Source organism: Cheilinus undulatus, linkage group 3, assembly GCF_018320785.1.
Source record: "Cheilinus undulatus linkage group 3, ASM1832078v1, whole genome shotgun sequence".
Lineage (NCBI taxonomy): Eukaryota > Metazoa > Chordata > Actinopteri > Labriformes > Labridae > Cheilinus > Cheilinus undulatus.
Window position 1 is genome coordinate 6,859,573 of NC_054867.1, and position 11,451 is coordinate 6,871,023.

The 11,451-nt window shown below is 36.5% G+C and overlaps 1 protein-coding gene across 1 annotated transcript; it reads left to right on the forward strand.

Annotated features, from left to right (window-relative positions):
* The first annotated feature begins 2,432 nt into the window (after window positions 1–2,432).
* Window positions 2,433–5,591, forward strand: c3h1orf50 (chromosome 3 C1orf50 homolog). The gene is made up of 5 exons (XM_041778584.1): window positions 2,433–2,597; window positions 3,148–3,263; window positions 3,359–3,445; window positions 4,430–4,561; window positions 5,078–5,591. Exons 1-5 carry the CDS (start codon window positions 2,549–2,551, stop codon window positions 5,261–5,263), a joined length of 570 nt encoding a protein of 189 aa, XP_041634518.1. The 5' UTR covers window positions 2,433–2,548; the 3' UTR covers window positions 5,264–5,591.
* The last annotated feature ends 5,860 nt before the right edge of the window (window positions 5,592–11,451 follow it).

An 11,451-nucleotide genomic window follows, 5' to 3' on the forward strand; every position in this document is an offset into this window, starting at 1 on the left:
TAAGTGGCTCAACTTAAGATTTTTCATTGTGAGGTTATCATGCATATCATGTATGCATGCATCGTTAGCAGGTTCATGGATCATCTACTGGATTAGGAATCTGTCCATCGTAGTTTGGAAAACTAGGGGCCCCAAAACAAGATTTTGCATAGGGCCCCCACAAAGCTACAGACGGCCCTGTTCATAGGCTAAATGATCCGATGTCAATCGATTAATTTGTTACATTGCTGTTGCCCTCAGTTTCTATAGCTAATCGTAATTGACCTCTTTTTTGCGTTTAAATTCCATTACTTGCATTTTATCATGCGGGGTTAATGTGGGCTACTCCTTTACACTAAAGATAATCCTGTCAGGCTACAGAACTGTTTTATTTTGAAAGAAAATAAGGAACTTTTTAGTTGGCCATAGAATGAAAATCAAGTAATATTCATGTTGAAGTTTTAGAAGCAGTGTTTTGATTTCTTTAACTCACTCAGACACTCTGATTATCCTCATCTGCTGTCTTTCCTGGTGTCTCATGGGCAGAGCCAGGGGTGGCTCACAGGGCTTAAGCCCCTAATTTTCATGAAAAGCCCCGGAGCTTTCTGCTGGGTAAAAAAACAAACAAACAAACAAACAACAAAAAAAAAAAAAACAGGTGTTGAATAAAAAAACATGATAATGTCATTTGTGTAGCCAAATTGATCAAATCAAGCTTTTCTCTAACTTAATATTAGGGCTGGAAAGATCAAAATTAACTCAGATCCACATGAATGGCATTATTATTTTGATTTCCAGTTGGTTACAAGCTGTATTGTTATTTTCAATGCAATATGGTAAAGCCAGTGCAGCAGTGATGTAAAATAACCCTTTTCCCTAATGCCTCATTTTGCTTGAAAAATCTCACAGCGAGCTCAGTGGACAAGTCTAAATCTCGAACAACATTTAAAATCAATTTTGGATGGCTTTTTCAGATGTTTATTATCATATTTTATTTCAGTTGGTTGTTCTCAAATGTGCCTTTCTATATTAACCCCTTAAAGCCTGAAAACACAAATTATAGCCAGAAAATTATATTTTTTGGGGACTGAAATGATTATTTCACTTTCTACTAAAATCCAAAAAAAAATCAAATTTCCATAAAATTTAACATATACCTTTTTTTGTGTCTCATTTGATACATTAGGTGTTTTTGGTAACTGATAATACACTTGAGGGCATTTTTATCATTTATCAGATTGTATTCAGAAGTTTTTTTTAGTAATTTATTGATCGTATTGATTCGATAGAGGTATCATAAGGTATGTATCAAATATGATACAACAGGCTTTGAGGGTTTAAGGCCATGTGTGTTTTTGTTAAGCCATTTTTTAAGATTGTCAGTAGATCGTTGGTACATGAAGAGTTGACTGTATTTGTTAAGCAGAAATGGACAGAAATGCAATATGAGTATGAGTAATATGATGACTTATTACTTTACATAAAAATATGTAAACCTAAATAAATGCTACATAATGTACAACACATAAAGGAACATAAAAATGAACATAGGCTAAGGTGTGCATCGTATCAACTAAGACTAAATCAAATAAACACATTAAGAATTACAGATATTACAAAATGTTATTGCTTTTCTGTTAATGCTTTGTGATATAGATTACTATATACACATTTCAATTTCTTTTAACAGAGAGAAAGGTGAAGCTTAAAATGTGCTGTTACAGATATGAAATTTACCAGACAGAGTGATGAGGTTGATGCAGAGAAATTATTTTCTTTGCCTCTTTAAAAGAAAAGGGAAGAAAAAAAGAGAGAAAATAACTTATTTCATAGTGAAGTTATTACAGACTTTAGAGACAATATTTTTATTTCAATCTTTACAATCTGGACTGTATGGATTTCACCAGGCACCAATTTGTGGGTTAAATCTTCCGCAGTCAGGAAAAAGCTCTCTAATTCTGTTGTCACAAATTTGTGGGTTGAAACATCCAACTCTCTCTGTCATAAAGTTTCAGAGAGAAAAAATAATTCCAGTTAAATCACACTTCAGAAGGAACAGAAATAGCACCGTTTTGAAACAAACCCACTAATGTTTCTGTTATTTTTAAAGACCCAATTAAAAAAAAAGATGCAGTGGGTTGTTGACAAAGGTTGTAGATTGTAAAACTGTCAAAAAAAAAAAAAAACTTCTGTTTGCGTTTCTGTATGGATGCTGGGCTGTTTTTAAGATGCCTGAAAAGAAATCCATATTAGTATTAATATTAAAAAACTATTTTAGATTACAGTTACTGCTTTGAATATTTGAAAGATGTAATTATATATTATATTTGATTTATTAGTGTTATCTTTACACTTATTTTTTTAATTTTGGGGGAGGAGGAGCAAATATAATATACAGGCGACAAGTAAGACTACTATGTAGCTTCATTGGGCGGAGATTTAGGACCCCGTATCGTTATGTGTTTTTAGTCAGGGGTAGCTGGTTACAAAACCAGCAGGTTGATAGTGGTTAGACTGGTGAAGGTTCTTTAACAGAAACATTCAGGGTAGAAGCCGAAAATCAGAGATCATGGACAGGACGGTCAGTCTTCCCAACCAGCAGGACAGAACCACCACAGGTAACAGGACCCCACAATGCGGTAACAACTTTATCAGTGTTAACTTATCTGACACGTAACGTGCGCTGTGTGGATGTAGGTTACGACATTTTTCTTAAATCAGCATTATTTACTCAATTACAAAGTAAACTTGAACCACAACGGTGGCAACTTAAATCAGCAGATCAAACGGCTTAAGTTGTTCACTTATTTCTAACTCATGCTGCCATGACTGAATGGTAGTTAAACATTTTGTACCGTGTAAGCATTAAAGTACCTGTGCAAAAGTATTTTATTTATGTGTTCATTTATTTTACTAAAAGGGTTCTTAAGTGGGTGAAAGGTGCCACAGTGCACAAGGCTATAAATAACTGTAATGGTCAGTTTGGTGTTGATACGGCTCTGTGATAGTCATTACATAACTATGGCGTGTATCTACTACTACCTGTCTAGGATGTGAAAGTACAGCAGCTGTACTGTCAGCGGTGTATTAGTAGTAGGATTCTCAACACTAGACCTGTTTCTAAGATGTTACTTTAACCTTCACGTTGTCATACTTGTGTATTTTCAGTGACTCTGGTAGAGAGCAGCAACGCCCCAAGCGGGCTGGAACTGGTCAGCTCTTATCAGACCCACAGGGCGGGAGACCCTATGGACCTGGTGTCCTTGGCAGCACAAGTGCAGAAGGCATGGACAAAGAATAAAAACGCAATCTATGCTGTTCAGGAATTCTTCATAAGGATGAGTGTGAAATGTAATGGCCATTTTATGTTATTCTTTAGGGAGATGACTTCATTAAAGCCAATGCTTGCAACAAACTGACAGTCATTGCTGATCAGATCAGATACCTCCAGGAACAGGCTAAAAAGGTAAGAGCATGTTCACAGAGCGGGGTAATGACATGAGCATGGTAGTGATGCACTCACTGTGCAGTTATGGCCCTTATTTTGCTAATTTATCGGTGGCATTTTTTCAGAGAGAAACAGAATGTTTTGAAAAAAATATAAACCACCTAGGCACTATGGTTTGTAGGTAATATGCATGTAAATTTATTAAACAAATATTCAATATGCTGTTATTTCCAGACTCATTTTAGTTGATACTGATATACAAACACCTTTTTATTGAAAATGACATCAAAAGTGCAAAGAGACCCTAAGTCAAGCTGAGCTGGAAGAGGGGTGGGGACAGTCTGGTAGTTGTTACATTTGGGGCTTTATTCCAGATATTCGGGGCTTACAGTTACCCCCTTTGACTGTGTGGCAATCACATATACCTAATTGTATGGAATAACATTTCTAACAAAGTCTAAACAATCAGAACATTCTAATAATCGTTTTTTAGAGGAAAGAAAACCTTTGTGGAACTATCATTCTCAAATCCACAAGATGGTGCTGTTGTTCCTTAGTAGAATTTCAATACAGTTAAAAAAATTGTAGTATTTGATGATTTCTTTGTCTTTCTCATACAAGGATCAGATTTTCTCCAATTTGTTCTTTGTCATGAGCTTGATGTGTCTGGTTGGTCCCTGTTGAAATCAAGCTGGTTTAATAGAAAATGTGACAATTGGAAAGCATAGGGCTACCAGCCTTCAAGAATGTCCATAGGTCCGTGGGGTGACCTGTTACAAGATGGTGGTGATTTGTATTTAATAGAACAGTTTTCAAGAAGAGCATGCAGATTGTCAGTGAAATGTTGTTGGATAATACCCAGGTCTTACAGTATTAGTCTGTGTCATCAGCCTTTCTGAAAAGCAGACGGTGATTTAGAAAAAAAAGTTTGGGGGAAAAAGAGCCTTGTGATGAGAAAGAAGGTATGCTTGCTGTCCAGTAAACACATTTTTCTTTTTCTAGGTTTTAGAAGAAGCTAAAAGAGATGCCGACCTCCACCATGCTGCCTGTAATATTGTGAAAAAACCAGGAACCATGTATTACCTCTATGAACGGCCATCAGGACAGAAATACTTTTCTATCATCTCTCCCAAGGTTAGAAAACATTCTGATAGATGCATATGTAAGATTTTTTTCTATGCTGTGTTACATCACCCTTTGTTTATACGCTGTGTTACATGCGCACAGCACATAACTTTACTCAACACTAGAATACATAACTGAACACCTGGGAAGTGTTCAAAGTCCATGTAACCCCGTGGTGAGGTGATCGAGAGCAAGCGGGCAAAACAATGAGGATTCAAGACAGATTAGACTGACTGCAGCTTCTCATATGTTGTCACTACAAATAGAGTTTTCCTTGGTTTGAGTATTAATAGTAGTCATCAATTTCTGACAGCTGTGGTCAGAACAGGAAGCTCAATTCACTTTTAGGGAAATGGTTAGTCCTGTGTAATCAACCATATAGATGTTTTCAATATTTCCTGCAATGAGCTGACTTGCTGAATTGTTTAAATCTTCAAACTGCAAATGTTAAACTTGTACGTTTTTTTGCTAATAGGAAACATTGAAGATGTAGATTTTTCTTAAGATTATTCTCCTCCTCAACAGGAATGGGGTGCGAGTTGCCCTCATCCATTTCTTGGTGCTTTCAAACTTCAACATGACATGTCCTGGACGCCCATAGATGAGGTGGAGAAGAGAGATTCAGAGATCGCCATCATGAGCAAACTTTTAAGCCAGCAGACGGCTTTACCATCGTGCACAGGACCCAACTTCAAGGGCCTCTCAGAATAACGGACTGCTGAACTGGACTGAATTAAGGATTATCATTGTTTTTAAAGGACACGAGAAAGCTTATAGTCTTAATGGACATCGATATGAACTGACAAACAATCTGATGGATGGGAATAGCTGATTTTAAAGCATCTGCTTTGTGACTTTCACACACTGGGTCAATATATAATGCATTACCGGAGGCTTTTGTTGTATACTATTCAACTTCTGATAATGTATATACATTATCACAGCATTTTAAGGGCTTATCTGAATTTGAACATATAAGATTTGTTCTCTCTGGCAGGCCCATGAATGGACACCTACAAATAAAGTTTTTAAAGTCTAACCTGTTGGCCCTTTTTTCAAAGTTGATTTGCTTTACTTAAATCACAAAAATTTGATTTAAAGCTGCCCTGCTGTTTTTATTTGAAACAAGAAGCCCAAAATCCTTTTAGAGTCTTTTCAGCTTCAAAACATGAAATTGTGCATCTTTCAGATCCAACAATCCAGAGAAAAAAAACATCTCTTTAATTTTTTTGTCTGGTAACATCTACATTCCTTTGTGTACCTTCTCTTCAACTGACCCTGAAATTATTTTCCTCTGCCCTAATGAAGGACTGTACAACTTCTCATGACTTCATTACTATTTTCTATGTTAAAATACAGCAGGTTACCATGCAGTGAGGATTAATACATATAAATTAATAAATACACATGGCCACTTCACATGGGGGATAATTTAATCTAAAAGAATTGTGGCATCACATACAGTAAGGTGGCAGTTTGAGGGTTTTTTTTTTTCACATCAACAAACTCATGGAGCTTTGTGGTGGAATATTGTGTCACAAGACTGCACATGAAAAATTATATTTATGTGTCAACCATTTTTGTTTGAACTGTTACTCTGACAAATAGGTTGTTCTTTATCCAAGTAAACCTTGGGTGAATGAAGAACTGAAAAAGGAGTTTGTACACAGGAAAAAAAGTCTGTTTCCAGAAAGATGAGGAGGGAAATAGCCAAGGCCAACATTAACAACTTAGCTTGGGTGACAATAGAGCAGCTTAACAAGGAATTAAATCTATGTCTTCTACTAAAAAACATGCATGTGGGACCAAGCAGCATATCAGTGTTAATGGAGTACCAATGCTGATTTGTCAAACATTTAAAATCATTTTTTCTCTCAGTTCCAAAGATCTAATTTCACTCACAAGGTTACTATGTTTAGAGAGCCGCTTGTACCCCAGGGTGATCACATGACAGTTTTATGTAAGAAAACAAATATTAGAAAGGTTGCTGGCCTGATTCTGCCTGTGGGCATACTATAAGTATGTGGCTCAGTAAGACAGTGGTGGGGGGGGGGGGGGCAGCCAGCAAAATCATTGTCAATTGTAAGTTAAGATGTAAAATTGATATAAACTGGCAAAAAAAGAGTTAGCTGAGGCAGAAACAGGTAAAAGGGTTAAACTGGCAAAAATGGGCATATCAAATTGTGAAATGTGGTGTAAAAAGTGGTAAAGATAGATTCATATCGGCAATGATGGGTCAACAGAGCCAACACTAGGCAGAGAGTGGCAAGATTTGGTTTAGAAATGGAAAAACAGGTAGGAAAAAGTGTTGGAAAGGGTTTAAAATGGACAAAAAAATGGATTTTAAGTGGCAAAAATGTGTTAAAATTAGCAAAACTGGTGGGAAAAAGTGATGAAAATGGTTACAAGTTTCGCAAAATTGGTGCAAAGTGGCAACAGTGTCATTAAAAGAATATTCTTAGTTGTTTTTTAAGGCATCTGGGGCCCCCTCTCAGTGTCCTGTGGGTTTTTTACTTTCCATTTGGAAAACTTCTTAGTCCCTATTCCAAAATCAGAAAATTCTAGAAACCTGCTGCTCTCACATCAAGTGATGAAAACTGTTGAATGAATATTAAAAAATTAGGTTGTGTCGTTGGTGTTTGACAAACTTGACTTTTTGCAGTCTGTGTAACAAGCTGGTAAAAGGCTAGAGGATACAAAACTGCTCACCCTTGGAAGGTTTTATAAGCATTTGGAGAAGCCAAAATTAAACATTAGAATTTTTTCTGAAAACTTTTCTTCAGCTTTTAACAGGATGCAAACTACATATTTTAATGGATGACCACCTCTCTGCTATAATTTGCCTGATTAGTTTTTATTATTGCTTTAAAATGTTTTAACTGATAAAAAAAAATAATTTAAAAAAAAGCTGGATTTAGTTAATGGGACATGTTAGATGTTCTGGTGTCAAACACAGGCTGTCCTCAGGGTTGTGTTCTGTCACCCTTTCTTTTTATTCTGTACACAGACGGCTGCAGGTCTTGTAAAGACAGCAGCTTTCAGGTCAGATTCTCTGATCCAACAGATCATGGCAGCGCCCTACCTGTCCTTATAAGCTGGTGTGATGGAAGCTTAATGTGTCATTTTCATGTGCCGTTATCGTTGATTTTAGGAAAAGGGGGAAGAACTTAAAACAGGCTCTATTCATGGTAAGGATGTAGAGATTTGAGTACTCAGGAACGAGGTTTGATTCCTGATTTATGTTTGATTTGAACATTTGAGTGTATAGTTAAGCATGCAACCAAAGAAACCTCTTACCAAGGAAGTTAAAGTCCTTTAATGTGTGTTTTCTATCAGTCCTTTATTTAAATGTGTTGGTCCGATGGTCTGTCTGTAAAAGACAAAAGCAGTCTAGCATTGTTTGAGTCTGTTCCAAAATAATTCGAGTCCAGCAGAGAGATTTACTTTGTGGGAGAGGCAGGTGGTCCAAAAAGCTAAAGTAAAAATTTCCACCATGACTATCCTGTCCTCCAAGTTTACTTTAATACAGTGATACTCAACATGTCTCATTTGAGATTATTTTTGGCTCTTTTATGTCTTCATTTGAAATATTATTCCCCCAGAAAAACCTTAAAAAAGTGGAAACTTTGTTGCCATTTTTAACAATTTTTTTGCCACCTTTTACCCATTTAAGCTACCTTTTTCCATTAAATACCCCTCTTTTACTATTTTTTGGCCATTTAGCAACTTCGTCTTGACTGTTTTCTCTATTTTTGCCACCTTTATCCCATTTTTGTCCTTTTTGACCATTTTTTGCAACTTTTTGTCCAAATAAGCTACCTTTTGCTATTAAATACAACTTGTTTCCTATTTTTTCCCCCATTTTTGCCACTCTTAACCGCTTTTAGCCCATTTTAGTCACTTTTCACTCCTTTTCTTTACTTTGTTTTTGCCACCTGTAACTCATTTTTTTGTGACTTCTCACCCATTTTGCCAATTTTTTAGCCCTTATTCCACCCTTTCTTCCCATTTTCACCCCTGTTCACTCATTTTTGCTGCTTTTTGACCATTTTTGCCACCTTTAACTTATTTTTATTGCTTCTTCAAGCTGCTTTTCCAATTTTTACCACTTAGATTGTGGCTCGTGCAAAGTTATTTTTCTACAATTTGGCTTTTTGGCTGAGCAGGGTTGAGTAACACTGCTTTAATACAATTAGGCCCCCAAATTATTGCACCCTCTAGCACCAGTCTATTCAGTTGGAGGCCCCAGGGACAGGTCAGGCCCCCAAGGTTTAAATTTGTTGGTCCCACCTATGGATGTTGCAGTTATCCTTGTTTATAATAATTCTCTCATTTCTGCCTGACACATGTACTGTTCAACACTCCAGTGTCTCAACTCACTTTTCATATTTGTGGACATGTTCTAACGAGCACATAAGACTTAAAACATTCAAGGTGTCTTTAAAACCTGCCACAAAACAAGTAGATACAGAAAGAGGCATTTAGATCAGAGTTTATATCTGCTTGTGCAAGTCTATGTGCTTACTCTGCAACGAGTGCATAATGATGTGCAAAATATACATCTTAAAAAGGCATTTCAGTACAACTCATGCCACCTTGACACTACTTGGATCGGATTTTTGCTACAAGAAGACTTTGGAGCGGGCCTCATTTTGAGAACAAAGACATGGCACCCATTTCTAGGGTTGAAGAGAACAAGATAGAGCTAAATTAGTGTCACTACTCATATGGGTTTGAGGCAAAAAGAAAAGCTATTTATAACTGCAAAGACTGACTGCCAAGGCATGTATTGCAGTGTGAACTGAAAAAATTGCTATTTATGAAAAAATCCAAAACACTGTTATTAATCAATTGAACCTATATACAATATTACACAAACTGTATGGCATGTAATATCTCTCCAACCCTTCAACTGGGATTTTATTTCAGGAACTGGCCCCGTTCAAAACTAAATGGATAGCCCTGCTCTAGGAAAAAAAACTGTTATTCTAAATCGTTCATTCCCTCTGCCTTCAGGCTGCTAAACCTTGTTTCATGAATTAAACTCTGAATTACTTTATTTTTCTTGTTTGGGACGTAACCACATAGTAGAACTGTCATCCATGCAGGTGGTTATTTCATCCATTCTATGTAATAGGTGCTGATCCTTAGTATATCTCATTTACTTACTGCCACTTTTCTTTAAAACAGGGGTTCCAAAACTTTTCAGCCCTCGAACCCCCAAAAAACAGTGTCAGGGATCGGGGACCCACATCTTCTCTTGAGGGGGATCAAGTGCACGATATTGCACAAAGCATAGTCAACAAAACTTGCATTTTAGGTCATTTTTATAGCTTTCACTTGCATTTACACACAAATATCACTTAATAACTATGTTAGGATTTTGAGTTGAACTCAGTATACCAATATTTTTTAGAATAATAGCTCAAATTTATGATTTTAAATCATATAAAATTTCTCTGTTTCATAGAAAGCATCCCATGATCCCCTTTGGGGGTCTGGGGGGAGGGGCTGGAGCCTACCCCAGCTGTCATTGAGTGACAGGCAGGGTGTACCCTGCACTGGTCACCAGTCAATCGCTGGGCTGACATATAGAGACAGACAACCAGAACAATTTAGAGTCACTAGTTAACCTAACAAGCATGTCTTTGGTGGTTGGAGAGAGAACCCACGCATGCACAGGGAGAACATGCAAACTCCGCACAGAAAGACCCTGACCAGGAAGTAAACCAGTAACCTTTTGCTGTGAGGCAACAGCACTAACCCCTGCGCTGCCATGCAGCCCCCCTTTGTGAACCACTGCTGTCAAATGCATTCATTCGTGCCTGACTTTGGGTGTCATTCCTGTATTAGCCACATGAGGGGGTCAATGTGCCGATGGTCTGTGTACTGTCTGTATTGTCATGACATTTCCTGTTTTCTGTTTGTAAATGTAGGCATGGTCTGGGTAGACTGCAAAATCTGAAATGTCCATTGGTATAAATAAAGTTGTCTGAATCTGACATGTCTCACTTATCATACTGATATGTACATGTATTGAAAAACTAAAAGAAGATTAAATTATCACATTTTAGAACCAAAGTAATACCCATCCACATGCAATTATTTTCAAATGTAGTGGAGGGATGTATTATAATCCTCTTCTTTGACTGAACATTTTTAGGTTTATCTAGAATTCACCTATTTAGCTATTTAGTTGAAATTATTCCATCAAATACTCCCAACAATAAACATGTTGAAAATGTATAAAAATAACTTAAAATAGCTGTTGTAGGTGTTGTTCTGAGGAGGAGGAGGGCATTATGAATTTATTTTGGTATTGTCCTGTAGTTTCAGCATTCTGGCAGCAGGTGGCAGATTGGCTGGCTGAGGGAGCAATCATTTTACCTTTATCTCCATTCTGTATTATCTGAGGTTTTCAAAATGATCAAAATAAGTCATTAAACATAACTGTAGGTCTTGGTAAAATGTATGTATTAAATCCCCCCAAAGTTTGATATTAAAGGCTTTTATTTTACTTCCTAAAGACTGATCTTTAAGAGAAACTCAGAAAAGTTCAAAATTTAAATGGGAATAAATAGCAAGCTCTAATGTTTTTAAAAAACTGGGATCCAAGATATAATAATGTAACTAAAATTCTTCAGATGTTGGCTTACTCAAGTATTTTTTTCATCTTTGATTTGAAATGTGGAAGAAAGCACTCTGTTATTGTATAAGAATGAAACAAACATCTGAGAATGTATACAGATATACATATCTGTGTACTATGTTTTTGTCTTTGTGTAGTTGTTTTTTGGTCTTTTTTTGAGTATAATAAAATACAAATACAAAACACACTAAGTACAAGTTCTTCTATTTGGGCACCTCTGCTCAAACAGTGAGGCAAACATCATACTACA